This window comes from Labeo rohita, chromosome 6 (genome assembly GCF_022985175.1).
Source record: "Labeo rohita strain BAU-BD-2019 chromosome 6, IGBB_LRoh.1.0, whole genome shotgun sequence".
Taxonomy (NCBI): domain Eukaryota; kingdom Metazoa; phylum Chordata; class Actinopteri; order Cypriniformes; family Cyprinidae; genus Labeo; species Labeo rohita.
Window position 1 is genome coordinate 30,147,892 of NC_066874.1, and position 18,473 is coordinate 30,166,364.

The following is an 18,473-nucleotide window of genomic DNA, read 5'->3' on the forward strand; positions in this document are numbered from 1 at the left end:
CAAGGATGCTTTAAATTGATCAAAAGTGATGACAAAGACATTTATAATGTTACGAAAGTTTTCTATTTCAGATAAATGCTGATAAATTCCTGTCCCAAAATCTTCTATTCATCAAAGAAACTTGAAAAACTTCTACTTAGTTGTTTTCAACATAATAATAAATGTTTTTGAGCAGCAAATCTGAATATTAGAATGATTTCTGAAGGATCATGTGACTGGAGTAATGATGCTAAAAATTCAGCTTTGAAATCACAGGAATAAATTACATCTTAAAATGTTTTCAAATAGAAAATGGTTATTTTAAATAGTACAAATATTTCAAAATTGTAATGTTTTTGCTGTACTTTGGATCAAATAAATGCAGGATTGGTGAGCACAAGAGACTTCTTTCAAAAACATCAAAAAACTTTTGACTGGTAGTGTAATTGATTGCTTGATTTTTTGTTTCCATTGTTACATTATTTAGGTTATTATCATTGTATCTGTTTCACTGTCTCAAACTTTCATTCATAAAGCAACTGTATGTAAGCTTTTTCCTTGAAATATCAGTTTCAAAATCATTCTGATGGTACACTACATTGAACCTGGATATATTTTTGCAAGATTCACCGATACAAAGGCAGTATCTTTTGTGGTTCATAAACGTTACTTAAGGGATTAGTTCACTTCCAGAACAAATATTTACAGACAATTTACTTACCCCCTTGTCATCCAATATGTTCATGCCTGTCTTTCTTCAGTCGTAAAGAAATTGTTTTTGAGGAAAACATTTCATTATTTCTCTCCATATAGTGGACCTAAATGGTGCCCGCAAATTTGAACTTCCAAAATACAGTTTAAACGCAGATTCAAATGACTCTAAAGAATCCCAGCCAAGGAAGAAGGGTGCAATCTGGTAAAATAATTGGTTATTTCCTTAAAAAATTTAAAAATTATATACTTTTTAACCTCAAATGTTCATCAGTGTGAACTCTGGTTCAAGACATGCAGGATATGTCGAAAAACTCCCATCTCATTTTCTCCCTTCAACTTCAAAATCGTCCTAAAGTACATTGCTGCAGAAGTACTGACCCAGTGTTTACAAAGTTCCTTGGCCAGGATCGTTTAGAGCCCTTTGAAGCTGCATTTAAACTGCATTTTGGAAGTTCAAACCTGCGGGAACCATTGAAGTGAACTATGGAGAGAAATCCTGAAATGTTTTCCCCCAGAAATATAATTTCTTTACGACTGAAGAACGAAAGACATGAACATCTTGGATGAAAACGGGGTGAGTACATTATCTTTGAATTTTTGTTCTGGAAGTGAACTTCACCTTTAAGCAAAATGTTAGTTTTTGACCAAAAATAATTTCATAAAAGACAAAAATCCAAAACATGTTTTTCTAAATTATCATTATACACAGTAGCCTATATGATAACTGACCAGATACTGATCATCACATTGCCAAGGCAGTAGTTTCCAAAAACAGACATTCAACAGATATCAATTTCAGATCAATTGCCATTCTTTTGTTAGTACTAGGCCTGTCTGGACAGGAAATATTTCTACTATCCTGCACTGACCTTGACCAATGTGAGCATGTAATGATCTCCAGCTTGCGCGTTTCACTGGCGGTGGCTTCCTGATCAGTGACCCCAAACCCCCATCGATTTCTGCTTTTGCTCAGCAGCGAGTAGCAAATTAGTGGAACAGAGGCCTTGCAGTCACCAAACTAATATTTGCTGGGCCGTCTAGACACAGTGTGTCAAAGTACTTAATCTGTATTTCATTCCTCTCACAGCTTATCGTATTTTCGCCTGCACTTAGAGTGTAAGAATTCATCACCAATGCCAGCCACTGAAAGAACAGTTTCACTTAATTTAAATTCCGATTAATAATGCATTACTATTTGCAGGCTCATACTGAGGGCATGACCAAAAATGCTCATGAATATTTAATTACCCCGAGCTCTTCTTTTTACAAAGATGAATCACCCCTGTGCTCTCTTGACGGCTACCACTGAGCAAATAACCTGTTTAATCTGTGGCTGGCCAGTCCCCGCTTGTGCAATCATGACAGACATCAGCTACAGATCACAGTGGAGAAGCCATTCCATTATCAGGAAGGGGGATTGTTTAACATGAGCTCAGGAATGAGGACACACATACACAAACATAATTACGGACACAAGTTCCCTCTCAAGTCGAGCACCGGTACGTGAGATGAAGAGAGAGGGCGAGATTGGGAAGCTGTCGGTGTAGGAGAGAGCTGCCATTTTAACAGCTTGGTGGAGGCTGAATATGAAGAGAGTATCTGTACTACTCACCCTCTCCTCCCACCTCTCATTTATTGAAGATAAGATTGAGTGCAAGGGACACATCAAGGCTCACAACATCACTCTTCTCAAATCTGGGGAAAGAAAAGCAATTTTAGTAGTGTTTGAAGGATTTATCTGTGTCCTTGCAAAAAGATTTTTCATAAGTGTATAAATGTGCTTTTATTGCTTCTGCAGTGGTGAAGGTTCTTCTATTGAACACGACTTGAAGCAGAAATAGTTAAATAGAAAGAGGCTTTGGAGAACGTTTAGACTTTATATTAGAGTTTATATTTACACTGCACGGTGATTTCATTGCGCAAATATCTTTGGTTTCTTTATATATGGTTTAATAGCTAACGCCTATCTTTAATAAAAAAGACTTTGGTCGTGGGGAAAAAAAGACTTTGAATCACTGCCAGACTGAATGCGTTCATAATTTGACAAAACATCATGATACAAACGGCTAATTGCGAAGATGTGATTCTGCTCAGCAGATACAGGTCAGTCTCTTCATGTTTTCCTCCCTCCCTCCCGCGCTCGCACTGCTTCAGTACCATGGAGAGCTCCGATTTCTTCATAGGAACGTTCAGCCAATCAACGCTTTTCTCAGACAAAGCCACACGAAAACAATTCGTGCCTTTGGCAATAACCAGTTTGTTGTTTAAAAACGGGAAGTAAGTGTTTACGCTATGCTATTTCTGCAAAAATGACAAATGACACTTGAGTCGTTTAAACAAATATTATGGCATCATGTGTTCTTCCTTTTGTAAACAATACAGTGCGTGGCATTTTATTTATTCGTTCACGTAGTATCTGTTTTTTTTTTTTTTTCTGTCATTAAGGTTCTCCTGAGAGACTCGTGAGACACAACTGGCTCAACTAAAAGACTTTTTAATTTACTGCATTTGTCATATGCAGTTGATAATGACAGTTTTGTCGGTTTGCACTGTTAATAATATAATAAAAAAAAAAAAACTACCATTGCTAACTAAATAAACGCAGAAAGTGTTTGCCTGAGGAGGTTACCATAGCAACAGTATGCTTCCCGTTCAGTACTGAATGGGAAAACGAGACTTATATGTGACCCTGGATATAAGTCTTAAGTAGCACGGGTATATTTGTAGCAATAGCCAAAAATACATTGTATGGGTCAAAATGATGGGTCCAAAAATCATTAGGATATTAAGTAAAGCTCATGTTCCATTAAGATATTTTGTGAATTTTCTACCGTAAATATATCAAAACTTAATTTTTGATTAATAATATGCATTGCTAAGAACTTCATTTGAACAACTTTAAAGGCGAATTTCTCAGTATTTTGATTTTTTGCACCCTCTAACAAACCATACATCAGTGGAACGCTTATTTATTGATGTATGTTGTTCAGATCTCAATTTCAAAATATTGACCCTTACGACTGGTTTTGTGCTCCAGGGTCACATATATCAATATAATAACCAAAAAAAAGTTAATTAAGTAACTAACAATTTTTGATGCACGAAAAAGAACTTGCAAAACTCCCAAACTGTGTGAGAGAGCGCGTTTTTGGCAAGTTGCAATCGTTGAATCTCGCGTCATTTTGGATACTTTGTGAATGATTTGCGTCGTGCGCGCAAGGCAAAACACAGAATCGATGCTCTTGTCTTGTTGGGCTCCGATTGGGTGAGTGGTGGAAATGTGTCAGGCATATGCTCGCCGTGGGCGGGAGTAGACATGTGTTTATAAAGCTCCGTGGGGCGGCGACAGTGTGTTAAAAAGCAAAAGAGAGCGCGCACGACAGAGAAAACCCTCAGTTCACCCGATGTTAGGTAGGGGAGGCGGGTCGCCCTCTGCCGCTCCGTCTCCTCACCTGTATGGATGACCACTATAACCTCATCGACTCGCCCTCAGCCAGCCACAGAGGGACCAACGCCGACAACCACGGGTACGCGGAGACGGAGAAGGACATCATGACAGTTGTGGCGTGCGATAACATGCTGGAGGAAACCGCGGCGCTGCCCAGTCACCTGTCGCTGGATCGATACGAGCCGGACCACGAGTGCTGCGAGCGAGTGGTCATCAACATCTCCGGACTGCGCTTCGAGACGCAGCTGAAAACTTTCAACCAGTTCCCGGACACGCTGCTCGGGGACCCGAAGAAAAGGATGCGCTACTTTGACCCGCTCAGAAACGAGTATTTCTTTGACAGGAACCGACCGAGCTTCGATGCCATCCTCTACTACTATCAATCCGGCGGGCGCATTCGGAGACCCGTCAACGTTCCCATTGACATCTTCTCCGAGGAGATTCGCTTTTATCAACTTGGTGAGGAAGCCATGGAGAAATTTCGCGAGGATGAGGGCTTTATCAAAGAGGAAGAGCGACCGCTGCCAAACCACGAATTTCAGAGACAGGTCTGGCTTTTGTTTGAGTACCCAGAGAGCTCTGGTCCTGCCAGAGGCATTGCTATTGTGTCTGTTTTGGTCATTTTGATTTCCATTGTTATCTTCTGTTTGGAAACCCTGCCTGAGTTTAGGGACGACAAGGACCCGACTACCGCCTCGCCTATTGCGAATGGCACTGGCCCCTTTGTGTCCAGCACTTTCACAGACCCTTTCTTTGTGATCGAGACCCTTTGCATCATCTGGTTCTCTTTCGAACTGCTCGTGCGCTTCTTCGCGTGCCCCAGCAAGGCTACCTTTTCCAAAAACATCATGAATATCATTGACATCGTGGCTATCATTCCTTACTTTATCACTCTGGGGACGGAGCTGGCCGAGAGGCAAGGCAACGGCCAACAAGCCATGTCGCTGGCCATCCTCCGCGTGATCCGTCTGGTGAGGGTCTTTCGCATCTTCAAGCTCTCGCGCCACTCCAAAGGCCTCCAGATTCTCGGCCAGACCCTAAAAGCCAGCATGCGGGAGCTGGGACTCCTCATCTTCTTCCTCTTCATCGGGGTCATCTTGTTTTCCAGCGCCGTCTACTTCGCTGAGGCCGACGACCCTACCTCGAGTTTCAGCAGCATCCCTGATGCTTTTTGGTGGGCTGTGGTTACCATGACTACAGTCGGCTATGGAGACATGCATCCAGTAACCATCGGAGGCAAAATTGTGGGCTCTTTGTGCGCCATCGCTGGCGTATTGACCATTGCGCTGCCCGTGCCTGTCATCGTGTCCAATTTCAATTACTTTTATCACCGGGAGACTGACGGGGAAGAGCACGCACAATACCTCCACGTTGGCAGCTGTCAGCATCTCAACTCCACAGAAGATCTGAAACGGACACAGAGCACGTCCTCCCTCAGTAAATCGGAATATATGGTCATAGAGGAAGGAATAAATAGTGCTTTCAAACAGCCAAACTACTCCAACCAGAACAATCAAAACTGCGTGAATATTAAAAAGATTTTCACAGACGTGTAAATCATGTACAGTGCCAGACAGTCTTACAATACTCACCATGATGGCACCGGTGCGAACGCGAGGTGCTGCGTTATTAGGGTACAACAGGGCTAAAAGCCTCCGTTTGAGGGAAAATGTGAATTTTTGTTTAGGTCCCAAAGTAGTTGAAAAGATATTTATTTTTGCTGATGATAGATGGAGATACATATAATTTGTATAAAGGAAATGCTAAAAGTTTTGGTTAAAAAATAAATATAAAGGCAGCTAGAAAAAAGAGTTTGTCACCATATGCAAATACTTTTGATATTTTTAGAGTAACATTTAAATACTTTAGCAAATGCTGTAGCTATTTTCAGTTTATTTACTCACTTTCATGGAGCTACAGTGCAGTCAGATTTCATATTGTGACTATAGAAGTTAATATAAATCCACATTGCATATACATAGTTAAATTTATTCCCTCCTAATTACAGAAAACATACAGTTAGTTGCTCTAAAGGCAGTCTGCGTCATCATACTTTACCAACTTAACTATATTTTTGGCTATTCAACAGGTACTGAAAATTACAGACTAAATCCCTTTCAGAATTCAGATTGTAATGATTTCTATTAGCTACATACATCTGAGAAAAGCATTTTGAAAAGCATCTGAAGAAGAAACTTCAAAATCAGTCTTTTGTCATTGCACACCTCATGAATCATGACAGTTCAGCAGTGCACAGAGACAAACAGGTGTTTAGGAAAGTACTGTGGTAGTTTTTTTGCTATTTAGTGTTTTGGGATTGTGTAAATCACAAGGGCCTTTTACCCCGGGGGGGCTTTTAGATCCGCTGTACCCTACATGGACAAGCCAGCATATTACACTAAAGCAGGGCGCTTTTTTTTGGTAGAAAGGTGCCAAACTCCGATTCACGTGTTGCATTTGTCTACAGCACACAGGATAAGTTTCAGGTCAGGGACTAAACAGATGAAACACCCACACTGCAAATATTGTGCTCGTAAGTCTGCGTTTGTTATCAGTGTTAACATATAATCATCATAATACGTTAGTATTCGCAATATCTTACGTTTTGTGGCAAAAGTGAAACAACCGAATATGTGTCGCTGTTAATGTGAACAAACTGAAGATAATGCTGTGTTGACCATATGTATTTTGTTGAATATATGGGCGATTCTTCAATTAGGGGAACTTTCGTGTCATCTAGGATCATATATAACATATCCTACATTAACATAGATTTTTAATGTGTCTCTTTAATTGCGTTTCTGTATTTTAAGTACTGAAATTTGCCAGAATCATCTTCTACCCAGACTTTTAAACTCATTTTTTAAAATAATTTAAAAATGTATTGAAATCAGGGATATTTTACAAAAAAAACTTTTTTTAAATTTAAATTGCTATTTAAAAAAAAAAAAAAATATTTTATAACAAAGAATTACTTGTCCCTATGGTGTCTTTTTTTTTAATTAATTAATTAATTAAAATGTTTCATGTTATGATGATAGGTGACAGAATATCATTAATTTTACATATTAAGAAGGAATCATGACCTTAGAGTAGGTTTATATTAGGTATTTTATTCTGAAAGAGTCCATTTCTTGTATTTTTATAAACTATGTTAATTGGCTCAACTAATTTAAACTTTTTTCTGGAGGTTATTAAGGTCATCTGATCTTTTTTCCATGATAAATAATATAGATTAACATAGATTAATAGATTAACAGTTTCCCTAATTGAAGAATCACCAAAACATCTCAGTACAGACTTCATTTAAACGCAATGAATGTGGAAAAAAAGCTATTCGTTTTGTTAATAATGTAATCGAAACTTTGTGTGTCTATTGAACCTGACTTGCTTGTACCAAATGAAATGGGTTAATACTGAATGAGAGAAAATATATCTTTATTTTGTGATCAAGTTGCTCGGTGTGCGAAAATGTAGTCATCTCCAGATTATGTAAAACTCAAATCACGTCTAGCCTAAAAATAGAGCGTTCACGGTTTCCCTGTAAGTGAGACGTCACAACGGTTCTGAATTCTGGGAAAATAAGAGGAAGCATCTGAAAAGGTGGCTCGGATCGGGGGGAGAACGCACGTCGGACTCATCGCCTCCATGGCATGGGAGACTACAAGATCAGAGACTGAAAGACTGAGAGATCACGCCTTGAGTCCGCCTTGTGATGCAGTCTCCATGGCGACTACAGTTTCCTGGGTAACCCCCGTTAATGTTACCATGACATCCTCCCCCGTTGTCAGAGCAACGCTCCAGATGGTTCACAAAGCCTGACTGGCAAAATAGAGCGCGAGAATTGCGATCAGAAAAGGATCCTGTAGGCTATCTCAATCCTTTATTGCATGTATCTCGAACATTTAGCAGCCTTGTGCTAGTATGTAAAACAGATTCTGCAAATAATTTGCATAACCCTGGCTTTGCAAACCATCCAGAGCTGATGCACTACCACATATTTCCCTTTTTTAATCTTTTACAAACGACTGAATGTGTTGCATGTGCAAAATGATTGATATTGACAAAACCGACCGTCAGAGCGACAAAAAGCATGCTGTGCATGCAAAATGCAGGCGTGGCTCCAGTGCGCGAAGTAGTTTGTGGTGGATTGCTCTTGTCGCCTGCATGTGGCTCGGGTGCTTTTTCTTTGTAGCTGTCAAAGCGTGATTGTGTATAGGTTATGGGCTCACTCAGGCGTTCCCTATTTGGTTCTCCTGTGGAGAAAACAGGACGCGAGGTGCAGCGTGAGCTGATTACCGGAGGTTTCACGCTGACACTCCCGTTGACGGGTGTTAGAGGCCGCGCGGCGGTCCGCCAGACACGTTCCAAGCGCTCAGTCAGAGAGAATCATTCTCAACCTGTAGACCTGTGCGGTTCACTCACAGTCATCTGCGCTTCCCGCCCTAGTCGTCATTTCACACTGCCTAGAAACAGATCAGCAGCGGAAGACAAGCGTGACCGTTATTACATTCATTCGTTTATAAAGAAAACAAGTACAAATTATTTTTAATCAAAACGAATCTACATGCAATTTATTGCTCGATTTAGCCTAATGACTTGTACACTTTCATAACACCAGATATGTGATGCTTATTTGAGTGGTGTGAATCAAATAGGTACTTGCTGATTTGTTGCTCAGTGCTGCCATCAAGTGACACATCTGTGCAAAAGAACAATCACTGCTTTGTGAGAAAACCAGGTTTAACTTTGCCACCTACAATGTGGAAAGAACATAAATTAATTAGTAACACTTTACAGTAAGGTGTCATTTGTTAACATTAGTTAATGTATGATCAATCAATGAACAACACTGTGTATTAATCTTTGTTAATGCTAATTATTAAAAAGACAGTCATTGTTTGTTAATTCACAGTGCGTTGACTAATGTTAACAAACACAGCTTGTGATTTTAACAATGACTTAGTAAATGCTGAAATTAACAGTTATACTTAGTTCATGTTAACTAATGTAGTTAACTAACGTTAACTAGTCAACCTTATTGAAAAGTGTTACCAATTAACTTATCATGAAATTAAATATCTGGCAACCTTTTTTTTCCTCAGTGAAAGCTTTTTATTATCTTTTAGATGCCATGAACCCTAAAATATGATATATCTTTGTGAGGGACCCTCGTGCTGAAATATTTTTTGTATAAAGAGCCTATTTATATCATGAAAAAATAATATTATTACTGTGTCTACACTGTAAAGATTTCTACCTATTTCAACAAAATGTTAATTTGCTGCAAGTTTAAAAAAAAAAAAAAAAACTTGGTTGTACAAGTCATTTTAACTTAAATTACATTAAATCACATTTTTACAAAGTAAAATAATTTTTTAAAAATATTTAACTTCTATTAAGCTACATTATTTTATACTAATAATACCACTGAACTGTTACATTTACTATTAATTCACTGATTCACTTATTTAATCTCATTTTTATGTATTTATTTTAATGTATTTTATTTATTTAATTTGAATATTTTGTAATATTTATTTATTATTTGTATTTTTGGTGACACTTTAGTTAAGAACTAACTACTTAAAAATTAACAATACTTCTGCAGCATTTATTAATCTTAGTCAATGTTAATTTCAACATTTACTAATGCATTATTAAAACAAAAAGTTGTTTGTTACACATTTATTAACATTAGTTAATCCACTGTGACCTAACATGAACTAACAATGAATAACTATAGTTTTATTAATGTTAATTTAAATACTGTAATAAATGTACTTTTTGTTCATGTTGTTCATGCAGCTTCACAAAAAATGTTTTTACAGTACATTTAGGAGTAGTTTATGTCAATGTTTTTATGTTACTTTTCCACATAACCCCTCAGCAGTCTCTTGTAGCCCTTTGGACCTCACTTTGAAAACCGCTTGTCTAATGCTTGTGGGGGAAAAAAACTACCCAATTTAATGTTCCCTCCATACTTAGATCTTTAGTTTTTCCGTCTCTCGGAAATATTCAAGCATTCCTAGAAAAGGCTCGTCTATGATCAGATGTGAAGGATGATTTCTTATTATAGTGTATGTGTGTTAGTTTGGTTTCTGACTCTGTGCTGACTCTCACATTTGCTAGCTGTTATATCCGAGGTGTTAACACAGAGAGCTTGCTGTCTGAGGTGTTGTGGCTCGCATGACACCTCTCAAAATTCAGGTTGACATCTGCATCCTAAGAGTCACGAGTCCATTAACTCTTTCCTAAAGTGTGCTTATTATAACTGTGGCTTCTTCAACAAAGTTAACGGACTTCTTGTGTTTCTTTAAAGGAAACAACCTGGACGTCTGTTCATTGGAATTCTGAAGTTTGCTAATGACGGATATTAGGCTAATAAGACAAACTGAAACTCATTTGTGACGTACTCCATAACACTGAAGACAACAGTATTTTGAAGGTAAACTTCTTGTACTTTTTCTGGATATTGTTTTGCTGTCCAATATTATTGTTGTGCACCAAAATGCATACAAGTCTTAGCATAACTATCTATAGCATCTATATCACTTACACTACCATTCAAAGTCTCTTTATTTGATCAAAAATACAGTAAAAATGTAATATTATCACAATTTAAAATCATGCAAATATATGTTAAAATGTAATTTATTTTCAGCATCATTACTCCAGTCTTCAATGTCACATGATCCTTCAGAAATCATTTTAATATGCTGATTTGCTGCTCAAGAAACATTTATTATTATTATCAGTGTTGAAAACAGGTGTGCACCTCTTCATATTTTTGTGGAAACAGTGATACAGATATATTTTTACGAGTCTTTGATGCTCAAAATAACAGCATTTAGTTAAAATAGAAACCTCTTCTAACATTAAAATGTTTTTAAGGTCACTTTTTATCAATTTTATGCATCCTTACTGAATACAAGTATTAATTTAATTTAAAAAAAAGACTCATTTTACACAATAGGAGGTAAGAAAAAGCATAGAAATATATAGGGCATATAACATTTGTTTTAATTCTGTCCAGATGGATGCTGTCATAGTGGCATTTCTGTCATGGTAAATGGATTATTTGGCACGAGATTGTATTGTGGTGGATGGAATGTATTTATGCATAATATTGATTTGTAGATGAAATGCCCTTTGCCGTGCAGAGCAAAAATAAACCTGAACCTCAAATGGATTTCACATTAGCTGTAATACAGAGTAATTTATATCATGACTTGCATTATCAAAACTGATTTTTTTTAAAAACTATGCAAAGTATTTATGTGATATACACTACCATTAAAAAGTTTGTGGACAGAGTGCCTTTATTCAGCAAGGATGCGTTAATTTGATATAAGACGCCTAAAAATAAAACAGGATCAGATATCAGAAATGTTTCTTGAGTGGTAAATCAGCCTATTAGAATGATTTCTGAAAGATCATGTGACACTGAATGATGCTGAAAATTCAGCTTTGCATCACAGTAATAAATTAATTTTTAAAATCTATTCACATACACAAAAAGGTAATATTTTACAATAGTATTTTTGATCAAGGAAATGCAGCCCTGGTGAGAATGAGTGACTTTTTTAATGTCAAAAATAAAAAAGTGTGTGCCACGGTGAGATGTGACATTACCACTTTACATTTTATATTTGTTACTTATTTTTGACAACGAACAATTATTTATAGTTTTTCTGAATCATGCACAGATCATATTATCAGTTCCTTTTATAGAAATCCACTGCCAGCTCAAATTCCGGAGGTGCCGGATTCATATCCAACCTGTTTTAGCACAAATTACACCCTTCAGGTGTATGATTTCAAGACCTTTTCTCTCCTAAAATATGAAAACAAATATAAATTGAAGCCCTTTTACAGATGATTATATGTACCCCAAAGTTTTTGTTTACTTAACCTTGAAGGCTCCAGTAAACAGAGCAGATTATTTTCATTTACGCTTGTAATTCTGCCTTGATTCTTAAAGCTCTCGGCGTTGTTGGGTTACTGGAGCAATTTACCACCGCGTTCATTTTAGGTGCGTGTGTTTGCGCTCACAACGTGTTAATAATCTCCTCTAGTCATCTCGCACTCGCTCTTGAATGATATAACTGTTCTATCATTGTCACCGGAGGTGCCGCGTCTGCTTCAGTTCATTAATTAGCCGGAGACTGAGGTTGACTGAAAGGGAGAGCGAGATAATCGCGAGAGAGAGACATTATAATGCAGAGCTGTGCTCAAGTAGGCGGTATAATATATAAAAGTCTTTCAGCTTGAAAAATGTGTTTCCCTCTCACTTGAGCGTGTGAGTAAACTGCTTCATTTCATCTGTCACATTCCAGCAGCGTAATACGTTTGCGTGCGTCTGTTTCTACAGGCTCCGGGGGAGATCCACGCAGTGCCTAGGACAGATGACCAATAGAAACGGAGGCCGTTAACCTTTCTGCTACCAAAACAGAACTGAAATCACCTTCAAACAGCACAGAAGATGCCCGCATATCTCTACTGCCACTTCCCATTTACGTCTGGCTGAATCACAGTGAACCGCAACACTCTAGAAGTGGCCTTTTTTGGGTACATTCTGCAGGTTCACTTTTAATACGAAGAAAGCAATACGAAGAGAACTGTTGAACTGTTGGACATGAGATGATCATCTTGGAGACCACTGCCCTCTGCTATCTGGCAGATATTAATCAAGCTGTTTTCTGGTGTCCATCATGTATTTACAGTTTAGCTGTTGTTGTGCCAGATGTGAGAACTATGTGGAAACTAAATCTTTCTTGCTCTTTGACCATATAAATTGTCGGACAGATATTTTTGTCTCATATTGCCTATATAATCATATGATATGCCATATACTCTCTAGATAGGTCACTTCAGCCACACTTAAAAATCTGTGAATGTCACACACAATATCAAACCATGCACACTTTTCAAGCAGAACTGTTAAAAAAGAAATAAGGGACGTTAAGACAACTCAGTTTTCAACTACACTCTCAGAAAATAGGTACAAAAGCTATCACTGTGGTGGTACCTTTTCAAAAAAGGTGCATTTTTGTACATTGTAGATACTATGTACACTTTAAGGTCACCTTCTGAAGAGGTACCACCCCCAGTGATAGCTTTTGTACCTTTTTTTTCCAGAGAGTGGAACACTTCATGCATTTTGGCTGTTCATTTACACAACAGCTGTGTTTTGGGGGCCTGAAATGTGAAAAATGCACATTTTTGAAAACAGTGTCACCAGCTACTGGCCTGGTATGCATAATACAGCGATTTTTGCCATTTTTGTAGATTTGTGAATACTTCCATACACAAAAATTTTCAAAAACACTTTTAAGTTTGTAGTACATAATTTAGTGCATCTGCACACATTTTATAGTAAGCCTTAATGTGATGATCTACACCTGTTATTACTCCATTTCATACATCTTTAAAAATCACAACACCTGTTGACTAAAACTGAGCAAAAATGGCTTGGGAAAACTAAGATAATTCTGCATTTGAGTGCAGATGTCTCTTGGTTTGTATTTTGCTATATAATGCAAATACATTCAGTTTTTAAGTGTGGTGTAAGTGTCCAAATACTTTTAAGTCTCAACCTCAGAAGAACAAATTCAATTGTACACACGCTCTGCCTTAAAGATGAATTTGATGAAAAATTAGTTATGATTAAACTAAAACATAAAATATATATATATATATATATATATATATATATTGACAAATCTGACACCCGGTTGTGCAACAGACCTTTACAACAAAGCTGTTGCTAAAGTCAGCCTGTTCTATTACAGACAGCAAACCAAACAATCTTTCCACATCCTTCAAAAACAATATTTGAACATCTAAGCTCCAAAAGAAAAAAAAATGATAAATATGGAAGACTAAATATTTATTTTATCAAGCACTAGAGTATAATGGAGTAGCATTTGGCCCCTGAAGAGTCACTGAGTAAGTCTGCAAGTTTCAGATCTACAGTGGTCCCATATGGTTGGGATTTAGCCAGAACAACCCACAGAGCCTCAGAACTGCACGATTTCTCTGTGTTTCACATCAAACAGAGAACATATTTGGCTGTAGACAATATTACCACTTTATGCTGCATCATGTCGTGATTTAATCTGAAAAATATATAAACTATAGGCAGAATCATTATATGGCTTAATGCAGAAACTGATGTCTTTAACTAAGCTGAACTTCCTAGTTCCTACTGTAGAAGGTAAAGAAAAACAGATTCATAAAACAGGATTTATAGAAAAAAAAACTCAAGCAACACCCTAGCAATGACTCAGAACACCCTAGCAACCACCTAGACACAATCTTGTGATGACCCAGAACACATACTATAACAAAATCCAAACATCCATCCAGAACACCCTAGTGGCCACCTAGAAACATCCTAGCAACCACTTAGCAACACCCTAGTCACCAACCAATATACCCTAGCAACAACATACCATAGCAACACCTTAGCAGCCACCCAGAACACCTTGCAAACACATATCAAAGTAACACCCAAAACAACGACCTAGCAACACCATAACGACCACCCAAAACACCCTAGCAACCATCTAGTAACAACCTAGTGACCACCCACTGTGCCCTAACAACCACATACAATAGCAACACCCTAGTAAAACACTTAGTGACCATTCAGAACACCCTAGCAACAAACCCAGAACAGCCTAGCAACCACCCAGAACACCTTATAGCAATCACATACCAAAGTAACACCCTAAGCAACACCATAATGACCACCCAAAACACCCTGGCAACCATCTAGTAACACCCTAGTGACCACCTATTGTGTCCTAACAACCACATACCATAGCAACACCCTAGTAACCACTTAGTAACAACCTAGTGACCACCCAAACACCTAAGTGACCATTCAGAACACCCTAGCAACAAACCCAGAACAGCCTAGCAACCACCCAGAACACCCTATAGCAATCACATACCAAAGTAACTAAGCAACACCATAATGACCACCCAAAACACCCTAGCAACCATCTAGTAACACTCTAGTGACCACCCAGTGCATCCAAACATCCACATAACATAGCAATACCCTAGCAACTACATACTGTGGCAACATCCTATTAATGACCTAGAATACCCTAGCAACATACTGTAGAAACACCTCAGTGAACTCCCAGAACACCCCTTCAATCACATACCTTAGCAACAACCTAGCGACCACCCAACACCCTAGCAACCACCTAGTAACACTCCTAAACACTCAGAACACCTTTGCAACAACATACTTTAGCAACAACCAATATCTAGAACACCCTAGCAACCACGTACCATAGCAACCATTTAGTAACAATTCAGAACACCCTAGCAACAAACCCAGAACACCCAATAGCAATCACATACCAAAGCAACACCATAACAACCACCCAAAACACCCTAACAACCATCTAGTAATACCCTAGTGACCACCCAGTGCGTCCTAACAACATACCATAGCAACACCCTAGCAACCACTTAGTAGCAACCTAGTGACTAAACAGAACATCCTAGCATGGTGGTATTGAGTTTTGCAAGAAAAAAAAAACACACATTTTTTTTAGAAAACATACAAACTTTTATATTCTTGATGCTGATCACTGACTAAAATCATGTAAAAATAAGGAAGCAGAAATTATTTCTGTGCATTTATTACACTTTTTTTAACATACAGAAATAGGTATCCTACAACAGGAAATGACATGAGGATGTTGTTGAGTGTGCAGAGGCCTCAGCAGGTGTATTCCCAGTAGTTCTGTGTATGTGTGATAATAAGAGCCTCCTTCACTGCTTGAATGAAACAGCTGAGCCCGGCACTCTCACCAGGGGGCCAGATGAGGCATGTTGCGTGTGTGTTTGTGCACATAAGCATACGTGTTCTCCACAAAGCCTGGGGTCTTCCCCCCTCTCTCTCTCTCTTTCTCACATCCCAGAATAGTGTCATTCTAGCACTGCAGTAACTCTCTCCGACAGGCTATTAAACCACTGGAGATTGGACCGTAAGATAACCAATTTAAGTACAAAACCCCCTCTGGCCATATATATAAAGTTGTGTGCTTATCACATTCAGTCAAAACAGCAATCTGATCTATTATCTAATTTCATGCCATTTTACTGTCATTATATTATGGTTCATAAGCATAGCAGCATACGGTGGTTAATCTCCCTCCAACGTTTGTGAGTGAATCTTTTCAGATTTTACCTCATAACTTAAGACGTTAAAAATAATGAATTTATTAAACTCAAGACTATTTGTGACCCTGGACCACATGATTTACATAATCTGAAAGCTGAATAAATAAGCTTTTCATTGATGTATGGTTTGTTATAATAGAACAATATTTGACCGAGATACAACTACTTAAAAATCTGGAATCTGAGGTGGCCAAAAAATCTAAATATTGAGAAAATCACCTCTAAAATTGTCCAAATGAAGTTCTTAGCAATGCATATTACTAATCACAAATTAAGTTATATTTTTATAATATATTTAGTAAATTTCCTACTGTAAATATCTTAAAGTGACATGATCTGTACTTAATATCCTAATGATTTTTGGCAGTAATGAAAAACCAATAAATTTGATCCATGCAGTGTATTTTTTGGCTACACTGTAAAAAGTTTTCACCAGTTTCAACTTAAAAACATAAGTTCAGCAGCTGCCTTAACGTTTTAAGTTAAATCAATTTAAAAGTAAAAGTCATTTTATTGTAATGAGTTCAAATGACTTGTAGTTTTATGTTGATTTAACGTAAAACTTTAAGGCAGCTGCTGAACTTACGTTTTTAAGTTGAAACTGGTGAAAAAAAAATGTATTGCTACAAATATACCCATGCTACGTAAGACTGGTTTTGTGGTCACATTTTAGGATCATTAAGAGATATCAAGACATTCTCCACCCAAATTCTCATTACTGTACTAGAGGTCCCATTATTTTCAATAATCATGATTCATTAGGTTATTTACAAAGTAAAAAATTACTGTAACAAAATTTATAACAGTATAAATTAAATACGGTACAACAAATACTCTTATGATAAATAATTGCTTTTAATTATTACTGCATTTCATAAGTATTTGGGTGGAAAATGTTCCTAATCATCATGCAAAAATAATAATAATAATAAAAAACTTAATTTCCCTAATTGAGCTTTCTCTCTATTGATTTTAAGATAAAATATGACCGATTTGGTGTGATTCACTCTATTAATCTCGGTCTGGCCGTTGAACTCTTGGTTGCAAGTTAATATTAACTTAGTTTAAAGACAGTTCCTTATTATGGTGCTATATCAAAGCGACATTTCTTTTGTTAACATGGGATTTCATTTTCTAGGGTGTCACAGACAGTGGTATTTATGGCTGTCGGCTCAACAGGAAATGGAGTGTGAAATTGAAGGGAGACTCCAGGAGAACATTACAGGGTTTGCCCTTGATGATACTGTACACCGAGAGAACAGAGCAAAGACTTCATGATCCATGAGACCCGAAGTTAACAGAAGAAGAAAACTTTACTTCAAATAAAAGGTTGTGGTCCTATAATACACCACAGGAACAGAAGGTCAACACTGACCAATATGATAACAGATAAACAGGAAAACAGCTTCAACGCTGAGAAAAGTGAAGGTCAGATGAAGGAAACTCTTCAAGATGGTTTCATAAAGAAGCATTACTCACACCCGTATGTCAGAGGTGAACCGTTTTCAGGATTTTCAATAGCAATATAGAATTGTACAAAAATTGCTACCAATTTTTGATATTATGGTCAGTGGGTCTCGCCTTCAAAAATTCTGTTTCATTTATTTTATTATCTGGCAAGTAAAAATAAATATAAGCAAAGGAAAATCTGATTGCTGATTGGATGAGGTATCATTATCAGGCAATCTGAGGTATTATTCATGTCCTTTGCAAAAATAGTGTGGAATGATTATATGCCAAAGTGTAATACTTAGGGCTTTATTCCAATCACTAACCCTAAGAATGAGCAATTATATAAGGGATTTTTAGAAATCACAGGTTATTAAGTACAATCATCTTACTTGATAAGGATGTCCATTAAATGCTGACTCAAGCCTCTTTCTTTTCACCTCACTTGTGGATCACTTAGAAAAGCCTGCAGGCGTGACATCACATCTGTGGCCCAACGCCAGTGATTCCTCAGTCTGTGTGATGTCATCACAGCTCCAATCTGCCTGCGGAGGGGCTCTAGGTGCCTGTCGCCATAGTAACAAGAGGAGCACCATCCAATGATGGCAGAATGTAACAGTGGAGATCTGTATGTTGGCTTTCACATTCTAGATTTATTCACAAAATAGCATTT

At 37.6% G+C, this 18,473-nt stretch overlaps 1 protein-coding gene across 1 annotated transcript; it reads left to right on the forward strand.

The window, feature by feature from the left end:
* Positions 1-4,053: 4,053 nt before the first annotated feature.
* On the forward strand, positions 4,054-12,952 carry kcna3a (potassium voltage-gated channel, shaker-related subfamily, member 3a). The gene is made up of 3 exons (XM_051112944.1): positions 4,054-7,888; positions 10,464-10,589; positions 12,516-12,952. The coding sequence occupies exon 1, from the start codon at positions 4,150-4,152 to the stop codon at positions 5,695-5,697; it is 1,548 nt and encodes a 515-aa protein (XP_050968901.1). The 5' UTR covers positions 4,054-4,149; the 3' UTR covers positions 5,698-7,888; positions 10,464-10,589; positions 12,516-12,952.
* Positions 12,953-18,473: the final 5,521 nt, after the last annotated feature.

Coding starts and splice junctions, on each gene's coding strand:
- kcna3a (XM_051112944.1), top strand. CDS start 4,150: ATGGATGACCACTATAACCTCATCGACTCGCCCTCAGCCAGCCACAGA.